The following is a 16,538-nucleotide window of genomic DNA, read 5'->3' on the forward strand; positions in this document are numbered from 1 at the left end:
AACATAGCTGTGACAGCAGGCTATGCTGTGGAATTTTCATCAGCCTTTACAGAGAGATAGGTGTTGCTCTGAAAGCCTTTTGTTCAGAGGACACAAAACACTACCCTGCTACTTATGTAATTCACAAGAGAATGGATTCTTTACATCAGAGTTTGGGTACAAGCTCTGAGACATAAGAGCAGAACTGAATGGGACTGCAGAGGTATACTAAAAAACACTGCAGAGGCAGGTTGCACCAAAAAAAGAAGGGAAAAAAAGAAAAATGTGTTCATAACAGCTAAAAAGTCAGAGTTGAGAAGAGTTTGCAAAGAGGTGTTTACATCCACTGAGCCAAGAAATATGGGCAACATTGCATTGTTACATATTAAATTATGTAAACATAAATATACTACATAGTGTAGCCCACGAGCTTCTGCAAATATCTATGCTAAAGATGTAGAAGTATATGTATAAGTATGTGCAAATATCTATGCTAAAGATGTAGAAGTAACAGGTTGTCTCATATGCTAATACTAGTTAATGCTAATAGATGCAACACAAAGCAAAGTATGAAATTATTACTGAAGAGCCAGCATTGATTTCTTGGAGAGCTTTTTTTCGTTGATTTTGGACAATCTAGTCGGTTCTCTTTAAAGGAAGCTTTCCATCTCAAGAGTGCTAAAAACGCAAGATGAAAGCTTTAGCCTGAGATAGCAGATGGCTATCTTCCTTCCTTTCACTTTTGTTTAACACGTACGTCGAGAAAAAAGAAAGAACAAAAAAAAACGATGTCCTTTAAAGGCCAAGTTTTGTATGGGTGATGGCTATCTTTAAAAGAAGAGCTCTTTGTGCTGGAACGAAATGAAGTCATCTAAATGCATTCAGGCTCTGACGCAGCACACTTTCAAATGGGGTGGCCCGGCACTGGTTTACAGAAATGTCGACCATGTCAGAATGATCAATATCCCCATTAACAGGAGCCCAAGGAACTACAAAAGGACCAGGGGATGCCAGAGCCTGTGCATGTATGGAGATTGTGACAATGATATAGTAAGAGTATTTCACATCCCTGTCCGAATGCAATTACCCGCCGCCCCGGCGATGTTTAAGTCATCCCACAGCACTGTATATTGAGGTTAGCGGCACGAGTGACCACAAACATTTACATTAGAAACAGGGACGAGAGATGAATTATATTACTGCACGGGTTAGTTTGCTTAGTGCTCCAGCCCCTATGGGGTTCTTTATTATCTTATACGCCATACTGTGGACTGGCTGTGCAGATAAGCATGCAACTTTAGACCTGTTTATTTCATTCCCTCCACTGCAGTTCATTATTATGCTCTACGTGGTCTCGCAGTGATGCACATCACCGATCAATAATATGTGTGATATATGCATAACAAGTGGCCGTGGTGGGACAAACAGAAAAGAACAAAGAGAGTAAACACAATCTGGGGGGCCTCTAGTGAGCGCTCAATGCAGTCTGACGAAAACGCTGGGGCTCTGCCTCTGAAGGAGGATGGAATTAAAGAATAACAGAGCAAATAAAGACTAAATGAATGGCCTGTTACATTCATGCCTATTACAATCTATCTGGTATGTGTTTACTTACTCAGTAATGGCCCGGGAGACTTCCCTTCTCAATCAAGCTCCATCTTTGACAGAGGTTGACAGCTGGAGATATAGGATGTATCTTGGTGTGTGTGTGTGTGTGTGTGCGTGTGTGTGTGTGTGTGTGTGTGTGTGTGTGTGTGAAGGGGGTGGGTGGGGAGGGGGCTGGCAACACTTGCTCCTGTATCTCTAGGGATCAGTCTGTACTTTTGGTAATTATTCAAGCTGAGCCCCATGCTTCTCTGCTGCTTATCTCCCAGTGTCCTTAGGGGTCGGGGTGCCAGACCCAGGGGCCAACAGAGCGGGATTAGATTGATTTGTGCAGGAAGTAACAGCTTCTCATGGAACACTGAATGACGAGTCATGACCTCAGATATTCACAAGTATGTACATGGTGAAACACACACACACACACAGAGAGAGAGAGAGAGAGAGAGAGAGAGAGAGAGAGAGAGAGAGAGAGAGAGAGAGAGAGGGAGGGAGAGAGAGAGGGAGGGAGAGAGAGAAATAGAGAAAAAGTAAGAGAGAGAGGGAGAGAGAGAGAGAGAGAGAGAGAGAGAGAGAGAGAGAGAGAGAGAGAGAGAGAGAGAGAGAGAGAGAGAGAGAGGAGGTGGGTGGGTCACAGAGTTTGATAAAGGTGGGGTGGTGGTGGTAGTAGTGGGGTTCTTGACAGCTCAGGAAAATGATTGCTGTGCTTGGCAACTTAGCATGTCTAAGATGGTTCTGCTATGGCCTGTTAAGACCATGAGAGCAACAGCTGTGTCAGTAACAGTGTAAAGCTTTCGCTTATTTATATCTCTTTATTTATTTGGCAAGCATAATAGAACTTTGTTTACATATGCATGGAAAGCCACAAATTAAATGTCAAAAGAACTGAGCTGCATGAGCTGCATATATTTTGTATTCAGCCTCCTCATAACTTTCCTTTTGGAAAACACTGAAAATAAATAAATTTTAAACTCATTACTATCCCATTACAAGTTGGCATCATATGTAGAAAATTACTTCTCAAATAAACTACAATGAGATTACTATCACTAGGAGAGCCAGGGCATAACTGTCAACACTGCATGAGGAAAAAAAAAAAAAAAAGATTATGATTCTCGATTTACTGTCATTTTTTCAAATTATAAATGGCAACTGGAGAGGAACACCACTAAGCCAACTGGTAAACAAATAAAACTAGATGACATTCTAAAACATTGCACAGCCCTATTTAAAGACGCGTTTAACAATGTTAACAGAAACACCATGAAGTGGTGAATTGGCATATCCATCCAGGCTTGAATAACAAGCACTATGGATATTTGATCTTCCAAGGATTCAAGGGTTTTATGCCGTCGCCCCAAATCAAATCAGACTGTCAGAGAGCACGTGACAGAGCGGCTGACATTTTGTGCCTTTCTAGATAACCGGCGAGGATCATTGTGACGCCGGGCTGACTGTTAATGGGTGGTTTATTAGCTGATGATCTAAATGAGCTGTGAGCCGAGGTTGTCTTATCGTGTGCGCACAGCCAGGGCTATGAAAACTATTTTTGAAAATCCATCTGTCTCCGACGTCACAACCCAGTCGGCTCTGGATAACACTGGCTGGCCTAACCAAAGATGAATTCCGAGAGAGAGAGAGAGAGAGATGAGAGAGAGAGAGAGAGAGAGAGAGAGCTCTCAGTTAGAGGAGTTATATCCTCTATATGAGAGAGAAAGGGACAGAGAGGAGAGAGAGAGAGAGAGAGAGAGAGAGAGAGAGAGACTCTAATCTTGAGAAGATAAATTGGAAAACAAGAAAAGATATAGAAACGAAGGTACATCAGCAGACGGACAAAGATGGCTTTGATGTTTGCTTTTTCTTACCACTAATCTTATCCCAGTCTAGACATGTATTATCAAAGGGTCTTACTTTCACCGAAAATGGAATCACAAAGTACTTCCTTTAAACGTACAGACTACTTGAAATCATTACAAAAATAAGAAATGAGATCCCAAAAAAAAATCAATGTTGACTTAATTTGTTTAAAAGTAGGAAAGCGTTATCAGAGCAGTCCTGTGAACCTCTGGCTAGAGAAACTGTTGGGTGCATCGAAAGCATCTTCAGGATCTGGATCAAGAAACAGCTGCTAGTGCTCTGCGCCCTTGCCACAACCTTCCTCCCGGAGACAAAGACTCACTGCAGCACCTCCACCAGGGAGCTGAGACGACACACGTCCAGCTATACCTTCACATACAAAGCCCATTCATCACACCCCCTGTGTGTGTGTGTGTGTGTGTGTGTGTGCGCGTGTGTGTGTGTGTGTGTGTGTGTGTGTGTGTGTGTGTGTGTGTGTGTGAGAGAGAGAGTCGTCTAACCCGGTTTCTTTTCCCCTCTGTAAATTAGTCTGTCATGAGCCTGGGTGTCCCGGGCTTTAAACAAACACCCACAGATGCTGTTTATATAACTTCCAGAAACACGGAATCCACCGCGCGCTAATGGGGAAACCACAAGAGGAACATCGCTCAGGGTCCAGTCAGAAGCCCCAAAGAGTCTCACGGAAAGGGGAGTGACACCCCCACCACAACCACCCCCCACCCCACCCAAAAAGGACCCCTCAGCAGTCAGCCATTTCTTTGTCAATCTGCTTGTTGAGATGAGCAAGTACATGCCATTTTACATTCCTTTTAATCCAGCATAATCACTTTTTTTTGTGAACAATACAATTCAATGTACATGCATAATGTCTAAATATTGGATGATGTAAAACACTACTGGGTGTACACATTCCTGTACTGTGTAACATAAATATGAAAATACCTACTAACTTTAACTGTAATAGAGGTAAGAAAAACATCTATCCAGAGGTTGTATGTTTAAATGTCACTAATGAAAGTGTCCAGTTCAGTACAATTAAAAAGCTCACTTATTGTACTGAGTGATTAACTCAAGGATAGTTATTCATGTCTGGTGTTCGAAAATCTTCAATTCTGTTGCGTTTCAAGCTAGTTTGCTCAGAAAGTTTCAGAAAGTGCTCAGAAATGTTACTTTTCTGAACTCTGTAACATCTATATACTTCATGACTTCTTGATATCAAGTAAATTAAATTACTGAAAGAAATTACTTCTTGAATAACAAGGCTGATAAAATAATATGAAGACCTACTGTAGGCCTTTTTAAATGCATAGAAACCGTGCTTCCATTTCAGTCCTGACAACATGACGAAAGGTCAAACAAAATGAAGAAGGAAAGAAAATTAAGAAAGAAAGAAAAGTCTTGTTGGACAGGTCTGAGTTTCTTTAAATGGTACATTAGCTCTGATATTCTGAAGGTCAGGTTTGTGATTCATTTGTTATACCGAGCCAGCACTTTACAATAACCATGGTGTCTTTTCCTCTCTCAGTGTCTACCACATGATTTCAGCACTTCCCATTTTAGAGATTCTATTGGTTCTGTGTATTCCATTTTGGATTTATGGAAAGGAAAGCTATATTAAATTTCATAACATGTAATTACGGTTACAGTAAACAACAAGAAATCAACAAAACAACAGGAAAACCCTATTTTAGCCAGGTGTAGCATTAAGGGACGAGAAAAATAAAGCGTGAATAAACCATCAACACTAGCAAAACAAAAATGGTATGTCCTCGGTTTTGTACACAAGTGCTTTGATAGATTTTTCAGTGGTGAACTTCCTGTGTGGTTAAGACAAGGTCATGTGACATTGATGGACGGGGCACAGCTGTCCGAGCCTCATTTACACTCCAGACTTGCTGAGCCTCATCATTGGCGTCGCGGTCTCCGGAGGAAAAAGGTCATATTGACACGGAGTGTCACCTTGACGGGGAAACAAACGCCTGTGAGCAGTGCAATGTGCGCCAACGCTGGGACAGCAGCATTCAGCTTTGGCTTTCTGCTGGCCTAGCTTGACAATATCGCATGGATTTATCTGTGCACTTGCTGAGTGTGGGTATATGCGTGTGTCTGTGTGTGTGTGTGTGTGTGTGTGTGTGTGTGAGAGAGAGAGTGTGTGTGTGTGTTTGTGAAAAGGTGGGAGAGCGAGAGGGAGACAGAATAAGACGGGGGGTAGATGAAGCATGTGTGTATGCCCTTTCATGAAGATGTGTCTCTAACTCTGCAGGTGATCTATTTTTCATGCTTCCCTTGTCTCTTTTGTGTTCCTTTCTCTGTTGTGTGCACACAAACAGACACGCACAACCTCACACACACACACACACACACACAGAAACAGAAACACATACACGCACACACATACATACACACACACACACACACACACACACACACACACACACACACACACACACACACACACACACACACACACACACACACACACACACACACACACACACACACACACACACACGCAAACAAGCACAATCACGAGTACTCTCAATCCCTATTTGTGCTGCACACATGCCCGGTTCTCTCCACCTCTGAGGCCCTTTATTGCCCATTTATTTCATTAGCTTCGACCAATGTCCTGTCACCTGGCTCGTGCCGGGCAGAGAGGGGGGCGATGGTGCGGGCAGAGGCCTGTGGGGCAGCCGGTATCTGCCACCCTGCTCTCCCAGCCTACCTGCCAATGCGGAATTACTGGCAGCTCAGAGCTCACTCCATGAAATTCTATAAAATTGATCCAGGGGCTAGAATGAATGGGCCAAGGAGCTGGGGGGAGATCGCTTTCCTTCCACCTATCAGCAGCCGCTGGGACACTGACACTCACCAGGTGTCTTCTTTCTCTTTCTTCTAGCTTATTTCTTTCTCATCCATATATCCATCCTTTCTTTCATTCATTCATTCATCCATTCTCTCTTTTCTCTTCATTCTCTTTGAGCTTTTAAAATTGCTGTAATTCTCTATGGACTTCCATATTTCTTCCTCTTTATCTTTACATTTTTACCTCTTGCTCTCTTTTTCTTGTTTTCTTTCATGGCCTTTCTCTCTCTCCCTTTCTTTCTTTCTTTCTGTTTGTCTTTTTTTATTCTTTCTTTCTCTCTCCTTCACAACCACTCAGACTCTCTCCATGTTTTGCCATTACCTACCTACAGTACCTTACCCCAACCCTACTATGTGAAGACAGCATTGCAGTTGGCTTGGTGTCTGTGGAACCTAGAAGGTATCCGACCACAATCAATGATACACTGACTTGACATGTCATGATACATTGGCTTGACAGTGACAAGCATTGAGGCTCACGTGTTTAAGCTCAGGGACCAGACAGGCGCACCTCTGCTTGTCTTGTCCCAAAAAAGACACGTCATCAGCTGAACACAGAATGGAATGTAAACGACATCACCACTCTGTCTCCATGGCTACCGTGTGGAGGAGAGAGGACCTTTGGCAGTCCCTGGACAATTCCACAGCAGAACCGTCTAATGAGGTCTCTGGCAAACCCCAACGCCTAATTTATGGGTAACCCTGAGAGATGTCTTCACCTGCGAACTGTCTCATAGCAGTCATTGAATGGATCCAGATGAGAGACCCAGGCCTGAACTCTGACACCCATTTCAGGTAGAGGTCTCCAAGCCACATTAAGTGCTCAGATGTTAAATGAAGTGGTATATAAACTAAACTGTGTACTTCATTTTCCATGTTTCACTCTCAGTATGATTTGGCTACAATTCATCGGATGGAGAGATTGTTCTCCTTCTAAAGAAAGAGAAAGGTAATTGCAGCAATTTAAAAGCAGGACAGTTTTCAGTGTAAATACTTTGCTCCAGAAAAATGTTGAAGAACATCAATAATTCACAGACCAAACAAGCCCCCGACTGCACGTCAATGCACAGTAAATAATTCAACCTATAGGCGAAGGCTGATTGCATGTGATTTCAATCATGACACGCATGGCAGTGAGCAGTGGCCGGGGGAATAAAGAGAAGCAACCGAGAAAGGGAAACAAGGCCCACAGACGTCTCCGCAGACTCCTCTACTTCATTTGATCTGGAGAGGGGAGAGGGGCTGAGAGGGGGGAAGGAAAGGGGAGCCTGCAAATAATTCATGGTTTGAAATAGTCAGAAAAACCTTTGATGAAATTTGGGAGAATTTTTGATTCTTTTTTTTTTCCCCTACCCCATCCTTCATTTATCCTTAAAAAAAATCAAGATGGTGGCGATTTAAGCATGCCTTTCCATTCTGTCTGTTCTGGTGTGGTGTGTGAGGAAGGGCAGCTTTAAGGTGAACAGCTCCCGCCACTTCCGACCCAGCGGACAGGCGTGAGAGGAGCACAGACTGGGATTAGCAGTTCAATCGATGGCTTCAGAGGAAGACCGGAGAGTACTGGAGTCTTTATTCAAATGAGAATAATTGATTGGTCACCCTTTTGATTTGCATATAAATGAAACCCACTTTATCGGGCTTGCCCACCTGTTTGAATTTCAAGTTTTTTTTAAACCATTTGATCCCCCCCCACCCCCACCCAGTACAATACTATCATGACGCCCTTAAAAGGCATAATACTACAGTCACATATCAGTCTGAACGTATCATTTACAAAAGGTCCCAATTTACTTGAAGTCAGCTTGCAATAGGGAGCATTGAAAACGACAGTGTCGCTTACACGTCTCATTACGAGCCATTATCTCACCGAGCCAAGCAAGTTGTGATGTACCACTACGCTAGGTGAACAGGCTAAATATTAACGGTGACAGCACCGTTTTAATTAGCAGAACTCACAAGCACTGGCTGAAGGCTGAGTTATGATAATTTAACCTTGAGGGAAGCGCTTTTGCATGCCCACCATTTCATGCGACTGGCCTATTGCATGCCGATGCTCCATAGCTGTCCATCATTCACGCATCTGGTCTCTGAGAGAGATGGGCGAAAACACTCGCTCATGGACAGGCATGTGCACTCATGTATATGCAAACGCCATGTACACCATCCAAACCATCCAAATGCACACATCCGCATGCATGTGGACACACAAACATGTATGCACATGCCATTCATACATATGCAAACATAAACAGATAAACATACACACACAAGCGGGGGGGGGGGGGGGACACTTCAACAAACATCCCTCTTCCCCTGACATTATGCACATACCGGTATGTAAGCACACACATGTAAACACACACACATACACACACTCATGCACACACACATGCACACGCACACACACACACACACACACACACACACACACACACACACACACACACACACACACACACACACACACACACACACACACACACACACACACACACACACATGAATATATGCACACACACACACAGCTAAACACAGATAATGAGAGCTGTGATTCCCATGAAGAGACTAATGGGCGCAGTATGGATTTATGAGCGAGATGTGACACCTCACAGATGGTGTGGATTAGGCAGGAGTGCCAACGGAGGGGTCAGCAGAGACGCCCCTGCCTCCAGTCGGCCTGCTGGGAGCTCACTGTGGCCACTCACCAGCGCTCAGGCCGGATTAAGGCTCAACGTGCGATCTCAGACCCCAAACAGGCGAGAGCAAATATAGTCCAACTCCAGCAGATATACTGGAATGACAAAGGCTTCATGGTGAGGATAAGATGTGGTCTCACTTTGAGAGTGAGAAAAAAATATTCACAGGAGGAAAAAAAAAAATATATATATATATATATATAAAGAGAAAGAGAGATGGAAAGAGAGAGAGAGATGGAAAGCAGGTGAGAAAAAAATAGAGGTAGAGAAAGACTGACTGTAAGAGAAAGGACAAAAGGAAAAACAAATGGGGAGAGGTGGAAACAGAGGGAAAAAAATGGTGACAAAAAAGAGAAAAGTTGAAAAACTAGGGAGACTAGGGAGAGGGAAGGAGAGAGACAGAAACAGCCAGAGAAACAGACAGAGACAGAGAAAGAAGAAAAGAGGGACAGAGAAAGAGAGTGCAAAAAAGAAAGAAAGAAAGAACCGGAGGGAAAGAAGCCGCGAGCAATGAGACGGACGGACACAAAAGCACTCCCACGCTTGCATCTCGTCTGACTCGTGTTACAAGGTTGTAGGTTAAAAGCATGGCTATTCGAGTCGCTCTCCCTCGTAAGGTCTGGAGGCTGTTCAGAACAGGCCTCATTAGTCCAATGTTTTTGTGCTAGCCAATGCGGCCACGTTGCTAACTTCTACGGGCTGACAGCATTAAAGCCATGCTACGCTCAGGGCCTTTCTCAAACATAAATTCCCCAACACTGTCTCTTCCACATTATGTTGCTATTCTGCAGTGCTACTTGCTTCGTCTGGCACCAGTGGCATGGTGACCAACTAATTATCGTCTCCCAAATAGGGTAACAAGCACAGAAAATATGTGCTCGGACTGTGAATTTGTGATGCTGCATTGACAAACAGCTACCTGGAAGTACAGTACACTGCAGATATTATACAATGCTGTAGTTGCACCCTGAAGACAAGTTGAACCTACATGCAGCATTAACTGGCCTAAGAACTGCACTGAAGACTATCTGAACGGATGAATGAGCTATGGGTTTATCATTTGATGTATTGAGCTGTTTCTATATCTAAGGACACGGACGTTTTGGAGAGTGGGTGCGCACATCCAAAGAAAAGTTTTTCGCAGGTGTCAGACAATAATGTCAAGACAGTGGAAGAAGTGTGGTCTGCACACTGCAATTGCTCCAAAAATATAAACTTTATTACTTTAAAAACATAGCAACGTTTCGATCACCCTGGATCTTCGTCAGGCAATCTAAGGGCACGGAGACATGAAAACTTTGCTGCCAATCTTTCCAGAGAGTTATTAATAATTAACAATTCAGTGGATTGGAAACTGTCTGCTGTGTGCCCATGCATTCCTTTTAAGGTACATAATATCAAAGCTTTAAGTGGTTGAATGATGATTGAAACATTCTTAATTACATCAACCTTAAATACCACACAACATAGTTCTAAGAGAAAAAACAGACAGTCCTTGAAATTTACCACGCAAAAAAGTTACCACCAACAACTAACAACTAGAACTAATTCGAAAGTTTCTTCAATAAAGAGCTTGTTTACGCCGACTGACAGCCCAGGGCCAGTGCACATGAAAGCGTTGCTCCTTCTCCCCTGTTGGAGCTCTTGGGGATCCCCATCCACTCCCGCAGCCGCTCGTCTGCAGCCACATAGCAGCACTAGTGACGTAGCGCTGGGCTCTCTGTGCGCCGCAGATAGATTTCCCCGGGGACTGCAGCCTCCATGCTGACATCCCCAGCAGAAGTCCTCTACGCATTCCGGTAATCATTATGATTAAGCGTGCTGGGGGTGGGGTGGGGTGGGATGTGTGTGTGTGTATGTGTGTGTTTGTGTGTGTGTGATATTATCAACACCAAACCAAAGGCTCACAGCTTCCAATGACTGTAATTCATTCACAGAGGCGTCATCGTGTGAAGGCTTGCGAGACGGTGGGTCCAGATTTCCCGCATGTTGCATTCCAGAAAAAACAAAACAAAACAATACAAACCCACACTCACACACACACACACACACACACACAAACACACACACACACACACACACACACACACACACACACACACACACACACACTCACACACACACACACACACACACACACACAGACACACACACACACAGACACACACACACTAGCGAAGGAGGCGCTCGAATGTGACGGAAAGTCCTTTCTTTTTGCTAAGATGCCGCCTCACCACTCCCTTGTCTCCTTGAGCTAATCTTCCACAAGGAAAGAAGAAACGAGGCAGATCAAATACAGCCCCACCAGCACAAATAAGGAGGATGTGGCTACTGCTAAAGTGGTGGAAGAACATTGATTTGGCCAAAGGCAGGCGATGGCTCCATAAAACCCTAGCATGCAAAAAGGCTGAAATGGGTTTTTAAAAATGTATTCATTGATTTCGCACTTCCCAAGGGGCATCTTGCTGATATGTTTTTGCACTACATTGGGAGATTAAAAAGAACATAAACTAATTTTCTGTCTGATTGAATTAATCCCAGCCCCCCTCCCCAACCCCCACACTCACAAAAAGCCTGTGTCAGCTTCTGAGTATTGTTACAAAATAACTAAAAAGTCAAACGAAAAAGAAAAAAAGAACTAATTTCCATCATCTAAAGAACAAACAATGGTATGATGTATGACATTATATTGCTATTCAACTTGTATCGAAAATGCTTACACATCACACTCTTCGAGTCAGAAAACCTATTCACGATGGAATTACAGAGCAAGAAAACAACATGTTCTCTTCCGGTCTCTGCTTACTTTATAATGCATGAGCAAAACCGTTTTGTATTAATGCGCTGCAATAGGGCCGATATCTCAGAAGCCACTGTGAAGACTCACCTGATTGATGTGCTTCAGTTTGTCGATGATCTGATTTATGACCGGGTCCGATCCTTTGACTTTGACTTCTGGATTTACCGTCTGAGCCTTAATCCCATTGCCCACCACACGCAGAGTATAGCTGCGGAAATTCACAGGAAAAGAGAGAGAGGGAAGTCATTAACAGAGGCGAGGGGAGAGAAAAAGAGAAAGAGAGAGAGAGAGAGAGAGAGAGAGAGAGAGAGAGAGAGAGAGAGAGAGAGAGAGAGAGATAGGAGAAGAAAAGAAGAGCAGATGAGTTAAAAAAGCAAGTGGGTGTTTGGATTTGAATTCAATTCAATTCGGGGGCACTGTTTCTGGTCTGCGACGCTACCTCAGATGAACCAGGGGGGAGATTTAGAAGCGTGCCACTGACTCCGACAAGCAACAAGCCTGCGGAGTAAGGCCTGAAGTAGCAGACCCATAACTCAAGCTCCCCTATAAAACAATAGGGCTCCCTAAAGAGTGAGAGATTAGTTTATGGCCAACTGGAGATGGATGTGCACTGCTCTACGATTGAAAAGCTGACATTTGTGGAAAGTGTTATATGATGTTTTAAACCAAATTTTGCATTTTCACACAAATGGCGGACACCTCCCTCCAGAGAAGGCAGCGACATGACAAATTATACGAAAAAATATGCTTTCAATTTTCTGTGTTGTGAATATGGATTGATGTGCTCAGCCCCTAGGAAACTACAGCTTTCAGATACAGGATAGTGAATAGAGCAAAATTCAGACTATTCCCTTGTTTATTCTATATCTCAACACTAGACATTCTACCTTGTTGCTTGTCATTCAGAACCAGAGGCATGATGTGAGCATGAGATGTTTATCTTAAAAAGTTTACATTCACAACATTTCATCCTATTAAAAAGTTTACATTCACAACATGTCATCCTGTTAAAAAGTTTATATTTACAACATGTCACCCTGTTTTTTTCATCCCTCTACATTGTTTCCCAAGTTCTGATCATCCTCGCTGAAAGCTCAGCTTCCCTTCATACCCCAGCAGATGGGATAAACTCTGGCTCGTTGTGCACAGAGACACAGACAGAAACGACTCCTACCCCCTGACACCCACACTAGCACCCTACCACCCTAGCTCCCCTGACTACCTGCCCCCCTCAGCCCCCGCAGAAAGCTCTCCTCTGAAGGTACCTGAGTACCTGCTTTGATTTCTGCTTAGGGCTTTAAGAGAAGAGTCAGCCAGGAGCTGTCACTTAGCCATTCTGTCACCTTCCGCACGCAGTCTCTCCGCAGCTTTTCAACCGCACTGCCAACAGCCAGCGTCGGGCGGGGAGAGGGAGAGAGAGAACGAGAGGGAGAGAGAGAACGAGGGAGAGAGAGAACGAGAGGGAGAGAGAGAACGAGGGAGAGAGAAAATGAGAGGGTGAGAGAGAACGAGGGAGAGAGAAAATGAGAGGGAGAGAGAGAACGAGACGGAGAGAGAGAACGGGAGGGAGAGAGAGGAGGATGGGGAGGGAGGGTGTCACTTCAGAGGAATGCAAATGTCCCCCACCCTCGATGACTTAGCCTCTGCATCTCTCTTCCTCTTGCAGTTGCTCTTTCCTTTCCCCTTTAACTCACTCTTTCATTCCGTGTCACTTGTGTTTCCATATTTCTAATTCTCACCCTGTATCATTTCCACTTGCTGTCTCTCTCTCTCTCTCTCTCACTCACACTGACACTCTCTCTCTCTCACACAGTGTAAAAGTTGCATTTATTAGTCTATCTTTCTTAGATTTCATTCTGTCATATCTGCTTTGTTTTATGTTCATATAGCGGTATATTCAGTATGTGAAAGAAAAGAGCAAAGATCCAAAGAGGAATAAAAAGAACCCGGGTGTTGAAACTACAGTACATATGGGTGAAAACAATACTACAGTAGATATGGGTGAAAACAATACTACAGTACATATGGGTGTTGAAACTACAGTACATATGGGTGAAAACAATACTACAGTACATATGGGTGTTGAAACTACAGTACATATGGGTGAAAACAAAACTACACTACATATGGGTGAAAACAATACTACAGTACATATGGGTGAAAACAATTAGTAAATGAGTCTTGATTTAGTGCACATTTATGCTTGGATGCCCGATAAGTGTGGTCAGCATATCACACTAATCATCTGATCTGGAAGCATGGAGAACGAGTCACTTCCTCCGTGGACAGCTCATTTTTGCTCGGCCGTGGCATGGATTGATTAATGCCCATATTGGATAAATGATACCTCCGCCATCTGTGCCCATTTCTAACGAGTGTAAATGTGCCAGACCATGACTTAAATGTCCATTAGCCGCTCACACATCCCATTTGTTTTCATCAGAGCTGGAATATTTTGTAGGAGGAGAGGCCAAACTAGCTGAAGAATGCCGTATGTAGGCAGCAGTGGACCGAACTCAGGTATGTGATGGCAGATGAAACTGCACCCATAATTCTTGTGGTGTGATGACACTTAGTGTGCACCCGTTGTTTGAATCGTATTTGAAAAAAAAAAAAAAAAAACATCCAAGCCTGTTGCTCTTTGAGTCGTATTTCATTCAACAATGGAGCTTTGGCATAGATGCTATTGCTGATATGAAATCCATGCCTGTAGCAGAACATTTAATAGCTCTAGTGCGGTCCAGGAAAGTGCACAAAATGGGACTGGTGTGCATGATTCACAAGTTCTGTATGCACACATGACGCACAGGCACACGCACACGCACATGCATACACACACACACACACACACACACAAACACACAGAAACTCATTCAAGCCAGTCCCATATTTCATGGTGCCTATGGGATCCATTGCAGACATTCCACTAATATTTCATAATATGCTTACAGTACAAAGAGTCTCACAGGGTGGGAAGGAGCTGGAGAGCGTAAGCCTGCTCCTTAAAAGGTGTCAGATGATGAAAAACACGGAACATGTGGAAACATTCATCATACTGAAAGTGTGCCATTGTTACATCTCCCCTCATCCTTCCAATCTATTGGAAAAAAGACGAGAGAAATAGATCAGAGATTGCTTCTGTCTTCCATTCAAATGGAACATTCCCCAACACCATGCTCACGCTGAGAGAGAGGCTCTGGTTAGCATTCTGACGGATCACAGCGACAGTTTAAAGATTGGGGTGCATCAATGAGTATGGTCTCTCTCTCTCTCTCTCTCTCTCTCTCTCTCTCTCTCTCTCTCTCTCTCTCTCTCTCTCTCTCTCTCTCTCTCTCTCTCTCTCTCTCTCTCTCTCTCTCTCTCTCTCTCTCTCTCTCTCTCTCTCTCTCTCTCTCTCTCTCTCTCTCTCTCTCTCTCTCTCTCTCCGGTCTCTCTCTCACTCTCTCTCTCTCTCTCCCCACGATAATCTCATTTCATCTCTATGCAATCTATCTCCTCTACATAGCCGGGTCTTCAGGGCCCTTTGTTGTGAAGTGGAAACGGGGTACAGTAAAACATTTATTTCGCCCACGCAGAGATAGCGCAGGGGGGTGATGGGAATTGCAACTAACGGAACGCGCGCGCTCAGCATGAGTGATTCTCGGCAGCCGAGAGGCGGAAGGAGCGGAGAGGAGACGGCGAGGTCCAGGCGTTAGAGAGGCTCCGCCAGATGCCTCTCCGAGAAGCATCCTCTTTTGTCAGCTAGATGGGAAGTCATCCGCCGACAGGCCCGACAGCTCGACCAAACGCTTCTGCATAAAAAAAGATTACCAACAGGACACCGATGTGATGCACATGCAATCCCAAAACAGCAAAGGAAGACAGGTGGATGAGAAGAGAGAAGGAGAGAGAACCAGAAAGCAAGTGAGCATTAAAAAAAAAGACAGGAAAAGACAATACTCAATGGGACAGGCCTCATCGTTTGAGTCTATTTTAGGTTAGATTGCAGGGATAATTGTATCCATTGAAAATGTTTGCTGGTGTGGCAAATCTCATGGATCCGCAGGATGTCGAGACATCAGCGGTGTTTCACTCCCAGGGGGTGGTCTGCAGCGACAACAATGTGAGAGATCACTCATTTTGGCTCCCCCGCAATTAGGTGAGTCAGGACTCGAGACGCGCTGATAATGCAGCAGCAGCCCACACACCTTACGGCCAATCGACAGGGCTCGCAGCCAGGCCTGCTGGACTCGCCCGGGATGCAGGAGTCCGCATTGCAAATCTGAACCCTCCGAGAAAACAGGCTCGGGCTTCAAGGTGCAGGGAAATCTGATGAGATCAGTCATGCACAGCTTCCCATTTTTCCATCAGTTTAATACAAGGATTCACATTGCATGTGTCCTTGGCCGATTAAAAAGTCTACCAAGAATATAAAAGGTATGGATATGATTTTCCAGTAGTTGTATGATGGACATAGTTCACTGAACATCAGTATCATATTAGGGACATTTAATGAGACCAACATTATATAATCCTAAGGAATCCTGTCAACTGATATGGCATTACTTGAAGGAGGTTAGTTTCTTTTGAGCTTGGCATACTCTGACCCTCACAGTTCCAGATCACATGGTGCTGCAGACAGGCAGAGATGAATACAAAGAAAAGTAAAAAGCACAAGTAAATTAATGAATTAATTCATCAAAAGTAAAGTTTAGTAAAATAATAAATTGGTTAATGATGGGCCAAAAGTGCTTGGAAAA

General features: G+C 44.0%; 1 protein-coding gene and 1 long non-coding RNA gene across 2 annotated transcripts in view; one reads left to right on the forward strand and one right to left on the reverse strand.

The window, feature by feature from the left end:
* LOC143142026 (uncharacterized) overlaps positions 1 to 12,003 on the reverse strand; it is a 55,052-nt gene extending 43,049 nt beyond the window's left edge. Inside the window, exon 1 of the long non-coding RNA XR_012990859.1 lies at positions 11,887 to 12,003. This is a non-coding gene — a long non-coding RNA (uncharacterized LOC143142026). The remainder of the gene's footprint in view (positions 1 to 11,886) is intronic.
* Positions 12,004 to 15,808: 3,805 nt separating this feature from the next.
* LOC143141828 (glypican-6-like) overlaps positions 15,809 to 16,538 on the forward strand; it is an 11,782-nt gene continuing 11,052 nt past the window's right edge. Inside the window, exon 1 of the mRNA XM_076302533.1 lies at positions 15,809 to 15,901. Within this exon, the coding sequence (XP_076158648.1) occupies positions 15,809 to 15,901 (93 nt within the window). The remainder of the gene's footprint in view (positions 15,902 to 16,538) is intronic.

The sequence above is a fragment of the Alosa pseudoharengus genome, unplaced genomic scaffold, assembly GCF_046254945.1.
Source record: "Alosa pseudoharengus isolate Yale_2024_CS ecotype anadromous, Long Island Sound unplaced genomic scaffold, YU_APseudo_1.1 YU_APseudo_1.1_scf_24, whole genome shotgun sequence".
Lineage (NCBI taxonomy): Eukaryota > Metazoa > Chordata > Actinopteri > Clupeiformes > Clupeidae > Alosa > Alosa pseudoharengus.